Genomic DNA, 17,811 nt, shown 5'->3' with positions numbered 1-17,811 from the left:
CTCTTTTGATCATGATACTCAAATAACCTTATTAATTTTCTATCAATGAACTTGGGTGTATTCAATTAAATGTTTGATGTCAGGATGTTGGTAGAGTCTTCAAGGAATCTCAGCAACTTCTCTCATACATGCAGACTACATCAATAATGTTAACTATAAATTTTCCAAAACGTCAGGATAAAAAACCCAGGAAAGTAGACCTGGAAATTTTGATCATTGCGACCTAAAATAATTTCCACAATTCCCTTTATTTCTTTATTTGTAAAGTAAGCTACAAAACTGTTGGAAACATCATAGTTATCACCATATACTCATGTAGATATGCACACTTAAGTTTATGTGATTAAATTAATCTTTAACAATTACTTTCATTGTTTCACACAAGATTATTTATTTTCAAAGGTTAGCTATCTGAGAAGTGTGAGGAAATTTAATCAATCATCAAATAAGTGAGGTACTATCTAATGTGTTTCTGCAGCACTGAAGCAACAATAAAAAAGTTTTGAGCAGATCCCTCGATTGTTGGGCATTGAGGTTCTTTATGAAACAATAAAAATGTAGCTGCATATGAAGCCTTGCAGCTTTAATTTTTGACTCTATTTACATCTTAAATGCATCTTTTTGATTTGAGTATGCAGGGCAAAATAATATTTAAAAGATACCTGGTAAGCAAAAGGAGACTATTCCTGCTTACTAACCTAAATTCTTTTTAACAATAGAATACCTCTACAATTGGTGGTTATGGATTTCTTGTGCTCCTTTCAGAATCTCTACACATTTACCTGGTATGAGAGTGTCATGTGTTGAACACTGAGTTGCCATGGAATATATGAATGTGCAAATTACTGTACATTCCTGGGATGGTGAAACTGGGAATTCCCTAATCTGAATTTGTGAGAAAGGATATTATTTCATCCTTGTATGTGTTGCAAGGTTCCATCTCTTTGCAATTCTGATCAGGAAAAGAAGGCTGATGAATAATTCGTTTTGAAATCTGTAGTCCTATATTGAGTTGCTTTGCATTGTATCTTTAAATATGTTGTGATGGTGTTTACAGAAAGATATATTAATTAATCTAAGGTACTAGGTTCAAATCCCACTACTGACACTGTGTAACAATAAGCAAGCCACTTGGCCTGCCTGTGCTTCAACTGAAAAACAATTGGTTACATTTCTTTTGGTATCAAAAAATGTTGTAAGTTGCCTTGAATAAAGGCATCAGCCAAATGAGTAAATATAAATGTACTCCTTAATTCTTTTCTATGTAAGATGAATAACGAGATGGCAAGAAAGGCTATTTAGATGGAAAGGCTAGTGCCAGCTGCAATAGTTATTATTGGCTATAGTCACTAAAATGCAACTCATTAGACACAGCTGGAGGTATCACTTTATCTAATGAGAAAATAAGTCAGATTTTCCAAATATAAATTGCTCTTTGCACATGTAGTGGATGGTATTTCAAAACATCCTCAACCACTGTCGCTCTTGGGTTACTTTGATTTTAATTTCCACCTGGCAAGGCTGCTTCAGATTAAAAATTATAGTTGCGTTCTTGTTGGCTGCTGTTTCTTCCGGTTCTCATTGCATCTGATCTCTCAGATCCGTTTGGTTCTAATTATTCAGTACACTGGAAAAGATTCGGCACTTCTCTTAGACATAAATAGTTTGTTTCAAGGAAGAACTTTTTAAAACTGCCAACTATGGAATAGGTTTAAGTGGTGTGGGGTCATTCAGCTCAATACAGGCTTAGGAAATGACTAAAGGAAGAGACTGGAATGAAAGCCATTGGATGACTGGTCATCCATTCTCTGCTCCAGTTAAATAAAGCAAAACAAAACAGCTTATGGAGACTTTAAAAATTCAATAGCAATGCTAATTTCGTTTCTGACAATGGAAAAAAACAAACAGGCAAAATTCAATCTAAGAGATGAAGAGCACAATAAAATAAATTTGATAAACAAAATGAATCCATTCAGTTACTTACTAATTCATTTCCCTTGCAAGCTTGCTTTTTCCTGTTTGAACAAACAAAGCTAGCTTTTAATTTTTTTTTTTTTTTTTAATTACGGCTAGAGTCCAGAAGCTGTCAGACCACTTGACTTTCCTCTATTGCAATTTTAAACCCTGTTTCTTTTAATTGATCCATTCACTGCAAAAACTGCATCTAAGCAGCAGCTGCTAAATAGGTAAAACACAGCGTTGCTGTCAGGATTTTGGCAGAAGGATAAAAGCAAAAACAAAAAAGCAGAAAATGAGAATTACTGTGAACAGAAAATGAAGCCGTAGATGAAGGAGGCTGTAAACACAGTCCGGATTAAATGGTCCTCAAGATAGTAACCGTGGGAAGGATGAGTTAGGCCACCTTGCCCTCTCCCACACTAAGTCTAAGATGAGCTATTCAAAAGACAGCCAACAAATTGCAGACCCTCTTAATGGAATGAGATAAGAATAAGCAGGAGTGCCATCATTAAAGCACCATTTCAAAACAGTTTGAGTTCATATGAGGCTAACTTTTACAGGTCTTAGTTTAGCCATAAAAATAAAAGTTGCACAAACTAAAAATCTTAAATACTTCTGTGCAAGAACAATGCAATTGTCAGATATTGGTACAGAGCAATAAACACTGATTTGCATGCAACTCTTATTTCTACTTACTTGCATTAACTCATTTAATATAATGATCAAAAGCCACAGTAAAAGGAGAACATCCCAATGTCTCTCTACATTCTGAATAAATGTCAAAGAAATCCAAATAATATTGTAAACCAAATACCTTTGTGTTTGCCTGTGTGCTGTGCATACACTTCTGGGGAGCCATCAGCACAGAAAGGCACCCTTCTGTCCTACAGTTATCACTGTGGGTGTCCCTGCTTAGAACATTCCTTGTCCTCTACCATTTTGGCACTTAACTTTCCAGGGCAATCCCTTACCTGCTGACCATATCCATTACCTTAATCATTATTAAGAAGTGAGACGTGCAAGTATAAGGAAACACTTCCCAACACATTGATAAAAAAGGATAAAGTCAAGCATGAAACAAAAATGTAACCAAGCATTAAAATTACAACATTTTTTACTGGAGTGGATGGAATTTTAAATCTCTTAAAAGGGCATTTCACCCAAAAACTCTATCTTTTATATATTATTTTCCCCATGTGTTTTATACTGATGGCCAACAAAAAAAATGTGTTACTTTTTCATGGAGAATGGCAATAATAAACTTTCTGATAAAATGGTCATTTATGATAATCACATGGCACAGAGCTTTTGAATTTAAAATCAGTTTCTTCCCTGTATTGAATGGTCATGGATACGGCCTTCATTTCATAAGTGTATTCCAATACAGTATGAACATGTTTCCACTCCATGCACTGTTCTGAATTTCTGAAAGTATTTGCTCAACATTTTTTTAGCAAAAAAATGCAAGTGTTTTGCCATATTGTGGGTATACGACTGGATAACTGGACATTTTTATATTGTTTGCTGTGGTCCAACTTTTCATCATAGATGCCCATTCTATCAAAATATTTGTTTTTGCCATTCTCCGTGAAACCCTGAGAATAAAATTTTTTCTCAAACGTCACTAACAAACTACTTGAGGTAAGTAACACACAATAAGAGTATCATTTTTGGGTGCAATATTACTTTCAAACTTGACTAAAGTGTTACATAAAAAGCATTTTTGGTTGACAAAGACACCAGGCAAGAAATACATCAATGCCTATCTGCAGAATTCTGTTAAGTATAATGGTGGATCTGTATTACTCCAACATGGGCCACACTCATCTCACCCTAAGCACTAGATTAATTTAACATGTACGTCATTGGAATTTTGGAAGAAAACCAGAATACCTGGAGGAAAATACAGGTGGACAGAGGAAGAACATGTGTAACTCTACACAGACAGTTTCCAGGTGGTGAACTGAACCCAAGAATATGAAGCTGTGAGGCAGCAGAACTAACCATCTTAGCACCTTATTACTGTTCAATCATAATAAATACTGTACCTTCATGTGTTTTTGCTGCCTTACTGAGGGTGCTGTTTTGAAAACTGAGTCAAGTTTGTGGACATCTTAAGATACTGCATACTATACAGCAAGTTCCCAGAATGAGAACAGAATAAATCTGCTTTATCAGCAACCCATTACTACAGTGAAATATAAATGCCTTTATAGACTTGTGAAACAGAGATTCTATCCAAGAAGTGCTCTGCTGTGATATGATGTCATTATGCCAGCAAAGAGTGGGAGGCTCAGTTTAGCACTAGGAGGTGTTGAGATTAAGTAATACTTCATCTTAAAATAACAACTACAGTACAACTAATTTTAACAGCACTGTCTTGTGTAAATATTACTATTATGACCATTTATGTTGAAATACCTTTCAATAAGGAAGGCAATATCAGACTGTAAAATTTTATCTAGATACAAGTGTTTTAACACAGCCCATCTTTAAGGTAATTGGAGCAAGGCAGAAGCCCTTCCTGTGGAACAAGCAATATAACGACACTGAAACACAAACATACTCATTTGGAATAAATTTACAATTGTGCATAAGCACTTATGTTAAAAAGAGAGACAGAAAGTAAATGCTTTAATCAGAGTTTGCATGTGAGGGCCTGTTTTTTTTTTGCAGTATATTAATATTATCTGCTGTACCACTCTGGCCACATGTTAACATAACACCCATCCATTTTCCTAATGTGCATATCTTGAACAGTGTCTCAGGGAAGCTGGTGTCTATCCCAGAAGCAACAGACTCGAGAGACCATCTCTGTATAGGGCAATAACATAATCTACCCAGTCCAATTCATGGTCACCAGAATCCATGGCCTTTTCTAACAGCACTGGGTGCAAAGTAAGAAACAGCACTGGGCAGGGAGCCAGCCCTCTGTAGGGCTCTGTAACATACTGTTTTCGAGAAAATCAGATACATTTTGAATTTGCTTTATTTGTTGTTCAAGAATTATATGTGCAAAAATGTAAAATTAAAACAAAATCAGGTAGCCAGTAGGATTATGACAGCAAGGACATGTAAGATTTACACAAAAATAAACCCAACAAGACATTTACAGATGTTTGTGGTTTATTTTGTTTGAATTTGTTAATGAGTCTCATTAGAAAACTGTAAAACCACAATAGGCCCCATCCACACTAGTATGTCTCCGTTTTTGCCATTCGTCCACACTACCCTGGCATTTTGAATCTATGAAAACAAATACTTCTGAAAATGCTCTCCAGTGCCGGAGTCTAAACGCCAGTGTGGCGTTTCAATGTGGACGAGGCGAAAATGAAGATTTCTGAAAACACAGACTCTATCATGCTCTGGTTGGGGCATGCTTAATACGTGCCTCTTCCCCGATTGGTTCCTGTTCATTACAACATCTCATTCACCTGATCTGTTACACTTCACAGAAGAAAAACATATTCCAATATTTCAGGCGTAGAAGAGTTGCTTTCCATGGTGCTTATTGTGTTGCTTACTGTATGCATCTAAATTCCTTTTTATGAGATTTTTAGAAATCGTGGTAAAGTGACTACTCACACTGCACAACAGAATCACCAGTTGTATATATACTCAAACTGCACAAGCACATTCGATCCAATCAACACACTACTACATGGGTGCTCAGACTATGCATGTATGGTCATTGCACAATGAATTTTAGGGAAATTTGATGGCGACGTCAGAAAATCAGTTTACGAGACTGCTCACACTATAAAGACAGACAATTAAAATTTCTGACATGACAGAACTTCTTCCAATCAAATGCAGCCCAATTGTGAGAGGCAATCGGACATCTCTTAGCACTCTCAAAATGCATGTGAAAGGACGACCAAGGAAGCCAGGTAAGTGGGGCAATGTGGCAGAAGTACTTTCATGCATGCCTTACAATTACTGGTAAATTATGTAATGAAGCTAGATATAAATTTTGTGCCATCTACAAAGCCCTCAGAGATTAATGCGGGTCATTTCAAATATTATTCAGAGAGAAGACAGTGTAAGGCAGGAGCATAGTACTTCACACTGTCATCATACACTGACTATTAAAGATTGTGGCACAGTACACTATTCTAGCATTCAGATAAATTAGAAAATAAATTAGCTGCACTTGCTCATGATTTCTTTTTCCTTAAAGGGCTTTTCTTGTTAGTTTGACTCGAACCATGGGGCGGAGTGGTGACTCTGAGGCTAAGGATCTGTGCTGGTATCTAGAAGGTTGCCGGTTCGAATCCCCGTCACTGCCAAAAGAGATCCTACTCTGCTGGGCCCTTGAGCAAGACCCTTAACCTTTAATTGCTCCAGGGGCGCTGTACCATGGCTGACCCTGTGCTCTGACCCCAAGGGGTATGCGAAAACTAACAAATTCCTAATACAAGAAATTGTATAAGGCGAAATAAAAAACAAAAAAAAAAACTCAGACAATAATTAATTCTTAGTGTTTTTCAATTTGTTAGCTTTTTAATTAGTTTTTGGTTTTTAATTTTCTTTGGTTTTGGCCATTTGCTTGTATTCTAACTACAAGTTTGCCTTGTCCTATTTCTTTCACCAATATTTCTCTGGTTTAGGTTGCTTTCTGGTCTGACCATTACAGTACTAAATCTCTGTGCCTTTTAGTGGCTTTGTGGTATTTTAACCTTCCACAATAACAGGTTAAGCAACCCCACAGCTCATGTCCTCACAACCAAGAGATGCTGTCTCTGATTTCTTAATCCTGTCCATAGACTGTATAGCCCCTTGAGATCACACACTATTATGATGAGTCACTTGCTCCCAGTACTGAGGCAGAGCATCAACTGCTACTGTCCTGTCCACCAGTTCAAGTGCCTCTTTCTGATGATGTTCTAGGGACACCTAATGCCCACTGAATAAATGACACCTCCATCAGCAATACCAGTTCAATCTCAACTTCCTCCTCTTCACCTATGCAACCACCACAATAACATTTATCTATGCTCCCAGTCCTTACTGAACACCTATTCTTAAAGGTGGCATTAACCTTATTTTATCTTGTGTTAAGTTTAAATATCTCTGTTATAACTATACTGAGCCACATTTATTTAAAGGCTAAACAATGTAACTTTTTCAGAATTTTTTCTCTGAAAAGATTATTATAGATGTGCTATCACAAGCTCATCTGTAAAGCACAAATATGGAAACATCATAACCTGCCCTAATATGCATTTATTCGTGCTCCAGGGTTGGTTTTGAAACAAAACTGGGGAATGTTACACTCCCTGTTGTTTTGGTGCTTTTCTCTCCCTGTATCAACCTTTTCAGTCCTTACCCTGGTGACTGGCTATTTAAATGAACTTTGTACTGCACTATTTCACATGGGCTTTAGATGGATTTTTGACTTTTGGTACACCAAATGTCTCAGCTGACCTGTCAAAATCTGTGAGTTATGTAAAACGATATGAGCAACATTGCTGAAGATAGGGTGACTTGGTTTGTTCAGTGTGGAGTGTTGACACAGCAACTCCTACCAGGACAACCAGATTAAAGGAGACTGAATGAGACATGCAATATACTTCAGCTTTCAAAATGGAGGTATCACCTTTCTTATTACATCAAGTGTCTAATTATGATTTATGCTATTAACTGCATTGAAATTAACAGGCAAAAGGGCTACCTACATATGAAAAAGCAAATCTGAAAATCAGATTCAGGTACTTCAGTGTCTGGATGTATACAAAATTTTAACTGGAAAACAGAAATAAAATGAAAACCAGACTTAATGATTAGTTATAGTTATCATTAAATACTAAAAAATGAGCTTAAAGCATTCAAGTAGAGAAGCTGCAAACAAGACTCTGCTGCCCTCTACAGATATTTGTGAGTATCACACAACTTACAGCAAAAATGTTTACTTAAAATACAATGCATTGAATTATGAGTGCTAAAAGCTATTTGTCTATCTATCTATATCTACATCTCTCTCTCTATATTATTATTAATATTTATATATATATATATATATATATATATATATATATATATATATATATATATATATATATATATATATACACACACACACACAGGTCCATAAATATTTGGACAGAGACAACTTTTTTCTAATTTTGGTTCTGTACATTACCACAATGAATTTTAAATGAAACAACTCAGATGCAATTGAAGTGCAGACTTTCAGCTTTAATTCAGTGGGGTGAACAAAACTATTGCATAAAAATGTGAGGCAACTAAAGCATTTTTTTAACACAATCCCTTCATTTCAGGGGCTCAAAAGTAATTGGACAATTGACTCAAAGGCTATTTCATGGGCAGGTGTGGACAAGTCCGTCGTTATGTCATATCAATTAAGCAGATAAAAGGTCTGGAGTTGATTTGAGGTGTGGTGCTTGCATGTGGAAGATTTTGCTGTGAACAGACAACATGCGGTCAAAAGGAGCTCTCCATGCAGGTGAGAGAAGCCATCCTTAAGCTGTGAAAACAGAAAAAAACCCATCCGAGAAATTGCTACAATATTACGAGTGGCAAAATCTACAGTTTGGTACATCCTGAGAAAGAAAGCAAGCACTGGTGAACTCAGCAACGCAAAAAGACCTGGACATCCATGGCAGACAACAGTGTTGGATGATCGCAGAATCATTTCCATGGTGAAGAGAAACCCCTTCACAACAGCCAACCAAGGGAACAACACTCTCCAGGGGGTAGGCGTATCGATATCCAAGTCTACCATAAAGAGAAGACTGCATGAAAGTACATACAGAGGGTGTACTGCAAGGTGCAAGCCACTCATAAGCCTCAAGAATAGAAAGGCTAGATTGGACTTTGCTAAAGAACATCTAAAAAAGCCAGCACAGTTCTGGAAAAACATTCTTTGGACAGATGAAACCAAGATCAACCTCTACCAGAATGATGGCAAGAAAAAAGTATGGAGAAGTCGTGGAACAGCTCATTATCCAAAGCATCCCACATCATCTGTAAAACACGGTGGAGCCAGTGTGATGGCTTGGGCGTGCATGGCTGCCAGTGGCACTGGGACACTAGTGTTTATTGATGACGTGACACAGGACAGAAACAGCTGAATGAATTCTGAGGTGTTCAGAGACATACTGTCTGCTCAAATCCAGCTAAATGCAGTCAAATTGATTGGGTGGCGTTTCATGATACAGATGGACAATGACCCAAAACATACAGCCAAAGCAACCCAGGAGTTTATTAAAGCAAAGAAGTGGAAAATTCTTCAATGGCCAAGTCAGTCACCTGATCTTAACCCAACTGAGCATGCATTTCACTTGTTGAAAACTAAACTTCAGACAGAAAGGCCCACAAACAAACAGCAACTGAAAGCCGCTGCAGTAAAGGCCTGGCAGAGCATTAAAAAGAAGGAAACCCAGCATCTGGTGATGTCCATGAGTTCAAGACTTCAGGCTGTCATTGCCAGCAAAGGGTTTTCAACCAAGTATTAAAAATGAACATTTTATTTCCAGTTATATTTCCAGTTATTTAATTTGTCCAATTACTTTTCAGCCCCTGAAATGCAGGGATTGTGTTAAGAAAATGCTTTAGTTGCCTCACATTGTCATGCAATTGTTTTGTTCACCCCACTGAATTAAAGCTGAAAGTCTGCACTTCAACTGCATCTGAGCTGTTTCATTTAAAATTCATTGTGGTAATGTACAGAACCAAAATTAGAAAAAAGTTGTCTCTGTCCAAATATTTATGGACCTAATTGTATATTATTTTATATATATATATATATATATATATATATATATATATATATATATATATATATATATATATATATATATAGAGAGAGAGAGAGAGAGAGAGAGAGAGAGACGATATGCATATACAGTCATATGAAAAAGTTTGGGAGTCCATCTCAGCCTGCATAATAATTTACTTTCAAGAAGATAACAGTGGTATGTCTTTTATTTCCAAGGAACATCTGAGTACTGGGATGTTTTCCGAACAAAGATTTTTAGTGAAGCAGTATTTAGTTGTATGAAATTAAATCAAATATGAAAAACTGGCTGTGCAAAAACTTGGGTCCCCTTGTAATTTTGCTGATTTGAATTTATGTAACTGCTCAATACTGATTACTTGCAACACCAAATTGGTTGGATTAGCTCGTTAAGCCTTGAATTTCATAGACAGGTGTGTCCAATCATGAGAAAAGGTATTTAAGGTGGTCAATTGCAAGTTGTGCTTCTCCGTTGACTCTCCTCTGAAGAGTGACAGCATGGGATCCTCAAAGCAGCTCTCAAAAGATCTGAAAACAAAGACTGTTCAGTATCATGGTTTAGGGGAAGGCTACAAAAAGCTATCTCAGAGGTTTAAACTGTCAGTTTCAACTGTAAGGAATGTAACCAGGAAATGGAAGGCCACAGGCACAGTTGCTGTTAAACCCAGGTCTGGCAGGCCAAGAAAAATACAGGAGTGGCATATGCGCAGGATTGTGAGAATGGTTACAGACAACCCACAGATCACCTCCAAAGACCTGCAAGAACATCTTGCTGCAGATGGTGTATTTGTACATTGTTCTACAATTCAGTGCAATTTGCACAAAGAACATCTGTATGGCAGGGTGATGAGAAAGAAGCCTTTCTGCACTAACAAAACAAACAGAGTCGCTTGTTCTATGCAAATGCTCATTTAGACAAGCCAGATTAATTTTGGAACAAAGTGTTTTGGACTGATGAGACAAAAATTGAGTTATTTGGTCATAACAAAAAGCGCTTTGCATGGCAGAAGAACAACACCGCATTGCAAGAAAAACACCTGCTACCTACTGTCAAATTTGGTGGAGGTTCCATCATGCTGTGGGGCTGTGTGGCTAGTTCAGGAACTGGGGTCCTTGTTAAAGTCGAGGGTCGGATGAATTCAACCCAATATCAACAAATTCTTCAGGATAATGTTCAAGCATCAGTCACAAAGTTGAAGGTACGCAGGGGTTGGATATTCCAATAAGACAATAACCCAAAACACAGTTCGAAATCTACAAAGGCATTCATGAAGAGGAAGAAGTACAATGTTCTGGAATAGCTGTCACATTCCCCTGACTTGAATATTATCGAAAATCTATGGGATGATTTGTAGCAGGTTGTCCATGCTCGGCAGCCATCAAATTTAACTGAACTGGAGAGATTTTGTATGGAAGAATGCTCAAAAATACCTCCATCCAGAAACCAGACACTCATCAAAGGCTATAGAAGGTGTCTAGAGGCTGTTATATTTGCAAAAGGAGGCTCAACTAAGTATTGATGTAATATCTCTGTTGGGGTGCCCAAATTTATGCACCTGTCTAATTTTGTTATGATGCACTTTGCATATTTTCTGTTAATCCAATAAACTTAATGTAACTGCTGAAATACTACTGTTTCCATTAGGTATGTCATATATTAAAAGGAAGTTGCTACTTTGAAAGCTCAGCCAATGATAAACAAAAATCCAAAGAGTTAAGAGGGGTTCCCAAACTTTTTCATAAGACTGTAAATACACACTGTATGTTGCAATGTTTTACTGTCAAATAATGCAAAGAGTACGCGACACGTGTTTCACCCTAATTCTGGGCTCATCAGGCGTACATACTCACTGCACCCCCTCGCGAGAAATCAAACCTCATACATACATACAAAATATTTTTAAGTGACACTGACAGGAAAGAAGAAATATTTTATTTGTATAGATATTTAAGACTTGTGCTAAGTTTGCACAAGTGAAAAACAATTCCGGTCATTCCGTGACGGTCCACACATCCATTGCAGCATTCTCATGTCTTTTCTTTCAAGTTTTGCTTCAATTTCCGCTCCAATGCCTGCTTAATAATGAATAGTTATTATAAATTTGCTTTAATTTTTGATTAAAGTAACAATATCCAGCCATAAATATATCCATTATCAAATCCACTTAAGACAATTTAGGGCTATAAGGAACTAGAGCCATTCACAATTAACAACAGACAAACCTCAACTTGGTATCAATACAAAAAACTCCTATAGGTGAAGATTACTCTATACAATACATTTTATAATAAACAAAAATTATTACTATCATCAACCTAAATACGAAAATATATTTTTGGGTAAACTCTGATTTACTACATAGTATATGAAGATGGCTCAGACTGAAAAAGAATGCTCAGAGAAACAATGTTGATACCAATACAACTCCTGCAGATTAGTAACAATTGTTTCATTGGTCAAAAGTATGCATTTAATAGCAATATACTAGACAGGCTACAAAGGTATGGTGTGAAGGACAAAGTTATTATTTATGAAAGTCAATGATTCTACTGTATAGCAATGTGACTGCAGACAAAACTATAAACCTTTTGACCTTGATTATAACATAGTACACTGCAATACCAAAAAACAGAACATCAAACCAAAACATGTCTTCCCCACTGTGAATCATATCAGCAACAACATTATGTTTAGGGAATTGTATATGGCAGTAATATTTATTAACATTACCTTTGATTGAACATTCCCCGGAAGTTATAGTTGGCTCTGTAATTGGGAATTGGCTTTGGATCCAATGGCCTATAGATGGCAGGTTCTCCTCTTTTCATTGCAAGGCCATTTAGCTCCACGGTAGGGGTTATACTTCCTGTGCATAATATAAAAAAAGCTATTTTACATATGTACTTTAAAACATAGAAGAACCTGTAGTTACCTGAAGGATTACCTTTTTTTTCTTTATAAAATATATATGTGTGAAGCTGTAAAAGTTTTGTTCATAGCATTAAATAGCTATTAGTGAATGAGTGCTTCATTATTTTATCCATTGTCTTTGTGGTCAAAATATAACAACATATAAAGTGCAATATACCTTTCTGTGACACTTTCCAAATTCAGGCGAGTTAAATTTAAATTCAGGTGAGCCCATAACATACACTTAAATTTGTAGCTTTATGGTCTTCTTTCCACTATAAGGCACTGATCCATATTAAAATAACTAAAACTAAGTAGTAATTTTCAGGGATGGTTAGATTGTATTGGCCCACTATTGGTATCTGCTGATAAAGCAACAAAATGCTACCTTCGGTTATTGGACTATTGTTAGAAATACGCCAATATTTACTGCCAATTATTCTCAACAAATTTGATTGCTCACCTCAAGGCAAGTCGTACTAAGGAACATGTTTCTGAGAAAACAGACCAGATTCAGTCAACAACAGTGCTCTCAAAACAGGAAGTTGTTGGCTACCTAACACAGCCCACAATTCCTAGACAAAAGGAGCCACTGGTTTACTGGGGAACTAATCGAAGTCATCACCCTGCACTGGTACAGTTGAAAAGAAAGAACTTGTCAGCAACTTGTACCAACATTGACTGTGAAGGACTATGTAGTTCTACATCTCACATACAGTGCATCCGGAAAGTATTCATAGCACATCACTTTTTCCACATTTTGTTATGTTACAGCCTTATTCCAAAATGGATTAAATTCATTTTTTCCTCAGAATTCTACACACAACACCCCGTAATGACAACGTGAAAAAAGTTTACTTGAGGTTTTTGCAAATTTATTAAAAATAAAAAAAATGAGAAATCACATGTAAATAAGTATTTGCAGCCTTTGTTCAATACTTTGTCGATGCACCTTTAGCAGCAATTACAGCCTCAAGTCTTTTTGAATATGATGCCACAAGCTTGGCACACCTATCCTTGGCCAGTTTCGCCCATTCCTCTTTGCAGCACCTCTCAAGCTCCATCAGGTTGGATGGGAAGCGTAAGTGCACAGCCATTTTAAGATCTCTCCAGAGATGTTCAATCGGATTCAAGTCTGGGTTCTGGCTGGGCCACTCAAGGACATTCACAGAGTTGTCCTGAAGCCACTCCTTTGATATCTTGGCTGTGTGCTTAGGGTTGTTGTCCTGCTGAAAGATGAACCGTCGCCCCAGTCTGAGGTCAAGTGGGCTCTGGAGCAGGTTTTCATCCAGGATATCTCTGTAGATTGCTGCAGTCATCTTTCCCTTTATCCTGACTAGTATCCCAGTCCCTGCCGCTGAAAGACATCCCCACGGCATGATGCTGCCACCACCATGCTTCACTGTAGGGATGGTATTGGCCTGGTCATGAGCGGTGCCTGGTTTCCTCCAAACGTGACACCTGGCATTCACACCAAACAGTTCAATCTTTGTCTCATCAGACCAGAGAATTTTCTTTCTCATGGTCTGAGAGTCCTTCAGGTGCCTTTTGGCAAACTCCAGGCGGGCTGCCATGTGCCTTTTACTAAGGAGTGGCTTCCGTCTGGCCACTCTACCATACAGGCCTGATTGGTGGATTGCTGCAGAGATGGTTGTCCTACTGGAAGGTTCTCCTCTCTCCACAGAGGACCTCTGGAGCTCTGACAGAGTGACCATCAGGTTCTTGGTCACCTCCCTGGCTAAGGCCCTTCTCCCCTGATCGCTCAGTTTAGATGGCCGGCCAGCTCTAGGAAGAGTCCTGGTGGTTTCGAACTTCTTCCACCTACTGATGATGGAGGCCACTGTGCTCATTGGGACCTTCAAAGCAGCAGAAATTTTTCTGTAACCTTCCCCAGATTTGTGCCTCGAGACAATCCTGTCTCGGAGGTCTACAGACAATTCCTTTGACTTCATGCTTGGTTTGTGCTCTGACATGAACTGTCAACTGTGGGACCTTATATAGACAGGTATGTGCCTTTCCAAATCATGTCCAATCAACTGAATTTTCCACAGGTGGACTCCAATTAAGCTGCAGAAACATCTCAAGGATGATCAGGGGAAACAGGATACACCTGAGCTCAATTTTGAGCTTCATGGCAAAGGCTGTGAATACTTATGTACATGTGCTTTCTCAATTTCTTATTTTTAATAAATTTGCAAAAATCTCAAGTAAACATTTTTCATGTTGTCATTATGGGGTGTTGTATGTAGAATTCTGAGGGAAAAAATGAATTTAATCCATTTTGGAATAAGGCTGTAACATAACAAAATGTGGAAAAAGTGATGTGCTGTGATTACTTCTGGATGCACTGTAGATAAAAAATTAAATAGTTTGAGCTGTGAGAAAAAACAGATGTTCTAATTTGTTAAGAACAATTTGCGCCACACTAAGTATTCTGCGCCCAAAACAATTACCATATAAGGCTACAGTAAAAAGACGTATGTTAAATGTAATGGTTATGGCAGAAATTTTGCTATTAATTTTAAGCAGAATACTTCTTGGAAATGTTTAATTGAAAGCAGTTAATTTATAAAATATATAACTCATTTTGTTTATTAAGCTAAAGGTACTGTTGCTTAGACTCAATTAAAGTGACTGTCCAGCAACTTAAAACGAGAGCAGTTAAGTTATAAAATTATATAACTCAGAGACTGTTTTTGTTTATTTGTAAGCTAAGAGCTGGTATCTTTTTCAGATCAGAAAATATGTGCAGTTTGATCTTTCGTATTTTGTGAACATATCATTTATTACACTTTCACAAATGTACTTATCCAGTGTCAGCAGAGGCACCAAACAATCTGTACCAGATGATTTTTTTTTTGTCATATAACTGGCTTATCGGTATGAGACAGAAATTAATTTGAACTTGAATTCTTTGGTGTTTGGGAATCACCATGCAAAACGAGAGTCAAAAAGTAATTATCCTGATATATTAAAAGAAACAATAGCAAAATCAAACAAGATTCATCTTTTCCCTCTTTTTATATATACAGTCATATGAAAAAGTTTGGGAATCCCTCTCAGCCTCCATAATAATTTATTCTACTTTCAACAAAAAAAGATAACAGCTGTATGTCTTTTATTTCCAAGAAACATCTGCGTACTGGGGTGTTTTCCGAACAAAGATTTTTAGTGAAGCAGTATTTAGTTGTATGACATTAAATCAAATGTGAAAAATTTGGGTACCCTTGTAATTTTGCTGATTTGAATGCATGTAACTGCTCAATACTGATTACTTGCAACACCAAATTGGTTGGATTAGCTCGTTAAGCCTTGAACTTCACAGACAGGTGTGTCCAATCATGAGAAAAGGTATTTAAGGTGGTCAATTGCCAACACCAAAAACTGTGACAACTGGAGAGGAATCAGCCTTCTGTCCATCCCAAGCAAAGTGTTCTGCAGAGTCCTCCTTAACAGAATGGAGCCAGCTATTGACTCCAAGCTTAAACAAGAACAAGCAGGCTTCAGGAAAAAAGAAGATGTATAGACCAGATCTTTGCACTGCGAATCATCCTACAGCAGTGCTTAGAATGGAACACACCCCTGTACATCAACTTTGTTGATTTCAAGAAAGCATTTGATAGTGTCCATTGTAACACTCTTTGGAAGATATTCCAGTACTATGGAATCCCAAATAAGATAATTACAATCATAAAAAAAATCTTCTATGAAAAATTTGAGTGTAGTGTCCTTATGGGCAACACTCTCACTGAATGGTTCCCTGTACAGTCCGGAGTGAGACAAGGGTGCATCATCTCTCCCATCCTCTTTCTACTTGCAATAGACATGGATCACAACCAATACAATAGCAGACAAATCCAGAGGCATCCAATGGACCCTGTCCTCTCAATTGGAAGACATGGATTTGCAGACGACGTTGCTCTCCTTTCAACAAACCACTCCAACATGCAATCGAAAACTGACAGGTTTCATAAATATGCCAGACAGGCCGGACTTAACATCAACACCTCCAAAACCCAAGTGATGTGCATAAACTCATTCCCCAAAGCACCCATCCAGGTAAATGCAGCACCACTCGAGTTTGTGGAGAACTTTACCTACCTTGGCAGCCTTATCAGCAAGGACAGCGCTATCCATGAAGACATTAGAGCAAGGCTGGGAAAGGCTCAGGGCGCCTTTTCCCAACTCTGTTCCATCTGGAGGTCTAAAGAATACAGCCTAAAAACAAAGATGCTCCTGTACAACAGCAACGTAAAGTCTGTCATCCTGTATGGTTCAGAGTGTTGGCATGTGGTCAGTACAGACATGAGGAGACTTGAGGTCTTCCACAACAGATGTCTCAGACGAATCTGCCAGATCTTTTGGCCCAACAAAATATCAAACCAACAATTATACAAGAAAACAAACAGTCAATGCATCACCAAGGACATTACATTAAGACGCTTAAGATGGCTTGGTCATGTGTTAAGGATGGAGGAAAACCGCATCCCAAGAGTTGCCTTAAGATGGACGCCACCTGGAAAAAGAAAAACTGGAAGACCCAAAAACACCTGGAGTAGAACGGTGGTACAAGAGCTTCAAAAGATGAACCTGTCATGGGGAGAAGCACAACATGCTACAAAGGACCTCAGGCGATGGAGGGAGCTCATTGAAGCCTTATGTGCCACAAGGGACGAAGAGGATTGAAAATTGCAAGGTGTGCTTCCCTTTGACTCTCCTCTGAAGAGTGGCAGCATGGGATCCTTAAAGCAACTCTCAAAAGATCTGAAAACAAAGATTGTTCAGTATCATGGTTTAGGGGAAGACTACAAAAAGCTATCTCAGAGGTTTAAACTGTCAGTTTCAACTGTAAGGAATGTAATCAGCAAAGGGAAAGCCACAGGCACAGTTGCTGTTAAGCCCAGGTCTGGCAGGCCAAGAAAAATACAGGAGTGGCATATGCGCAGGATTGTGAGAATGGTTACAGACAACCCACAGATCACCTCCAAAGACCTGCAAGAACATCTTGCTGCAGATGGTGTATTTGTACATCGTTCTACAATTCAGCACAATTTGCACACAGAACATCTGTATGGCAGGGTGATGAGAAAGAAGCCCTTTCTGCACTCAAGCCACAAACAGAGTCGCTTGTTCTATGCAAATGCTCATTTAGACAAGCCAGATTAATTTTGGAACAAAGTGC

At 37.8% G+C, this 17,811-nt stretch overlaps 1 protein-coding gene across 5 annotated transcripts in view; it reads right to left on the bottom strand.

Annotated features, from left to right (window-relative positions):
- The window catches only part of stau2 (staufen double-stranded RNA binding protein 2), a 368,617-nt gene that overhangs the window by 294,060 nt on the left and 56,746 nt on the right, over nucleotides 1-17,811 (bottom strand). For all 5 annotated transcript variants that reach the window (XM_028803455.2, XM_028803458.2, XM_028803457.2 and 2 more), the window contains one exon: nucleotides 12,450-12,585. In XM_028803455.2, coding sequence (XP_028659288.1) covers nucleotides 12,450-12,585 — 136 coding nt within the window. The remainder of the gene's footprint in view (nucleotides 1-12,449; nucleotides 12,586-17,811) is intronic.

The sequence above is a fragment of the Erpetoichthys calabaricus genome, chromosome 6 (assembly GCF_900747795.2).
Source record: "Erpetoichthys calabaricus chromosome 6, fErpCal1.3, whole genome shotgun sequence".
Taxonomy (NCBI): Eukaryota; Metazoa; Chordata; class Cladistia; order Polypteriformes; family Polypteridae; genus Erpetoichthys; species Erpetoichthys calabaricus.
The sequence above is the reverse complement of the archived record's forward strand: the minus strand, read 5'-3'. Positions and strand labels throughout refer to the sequence as shown.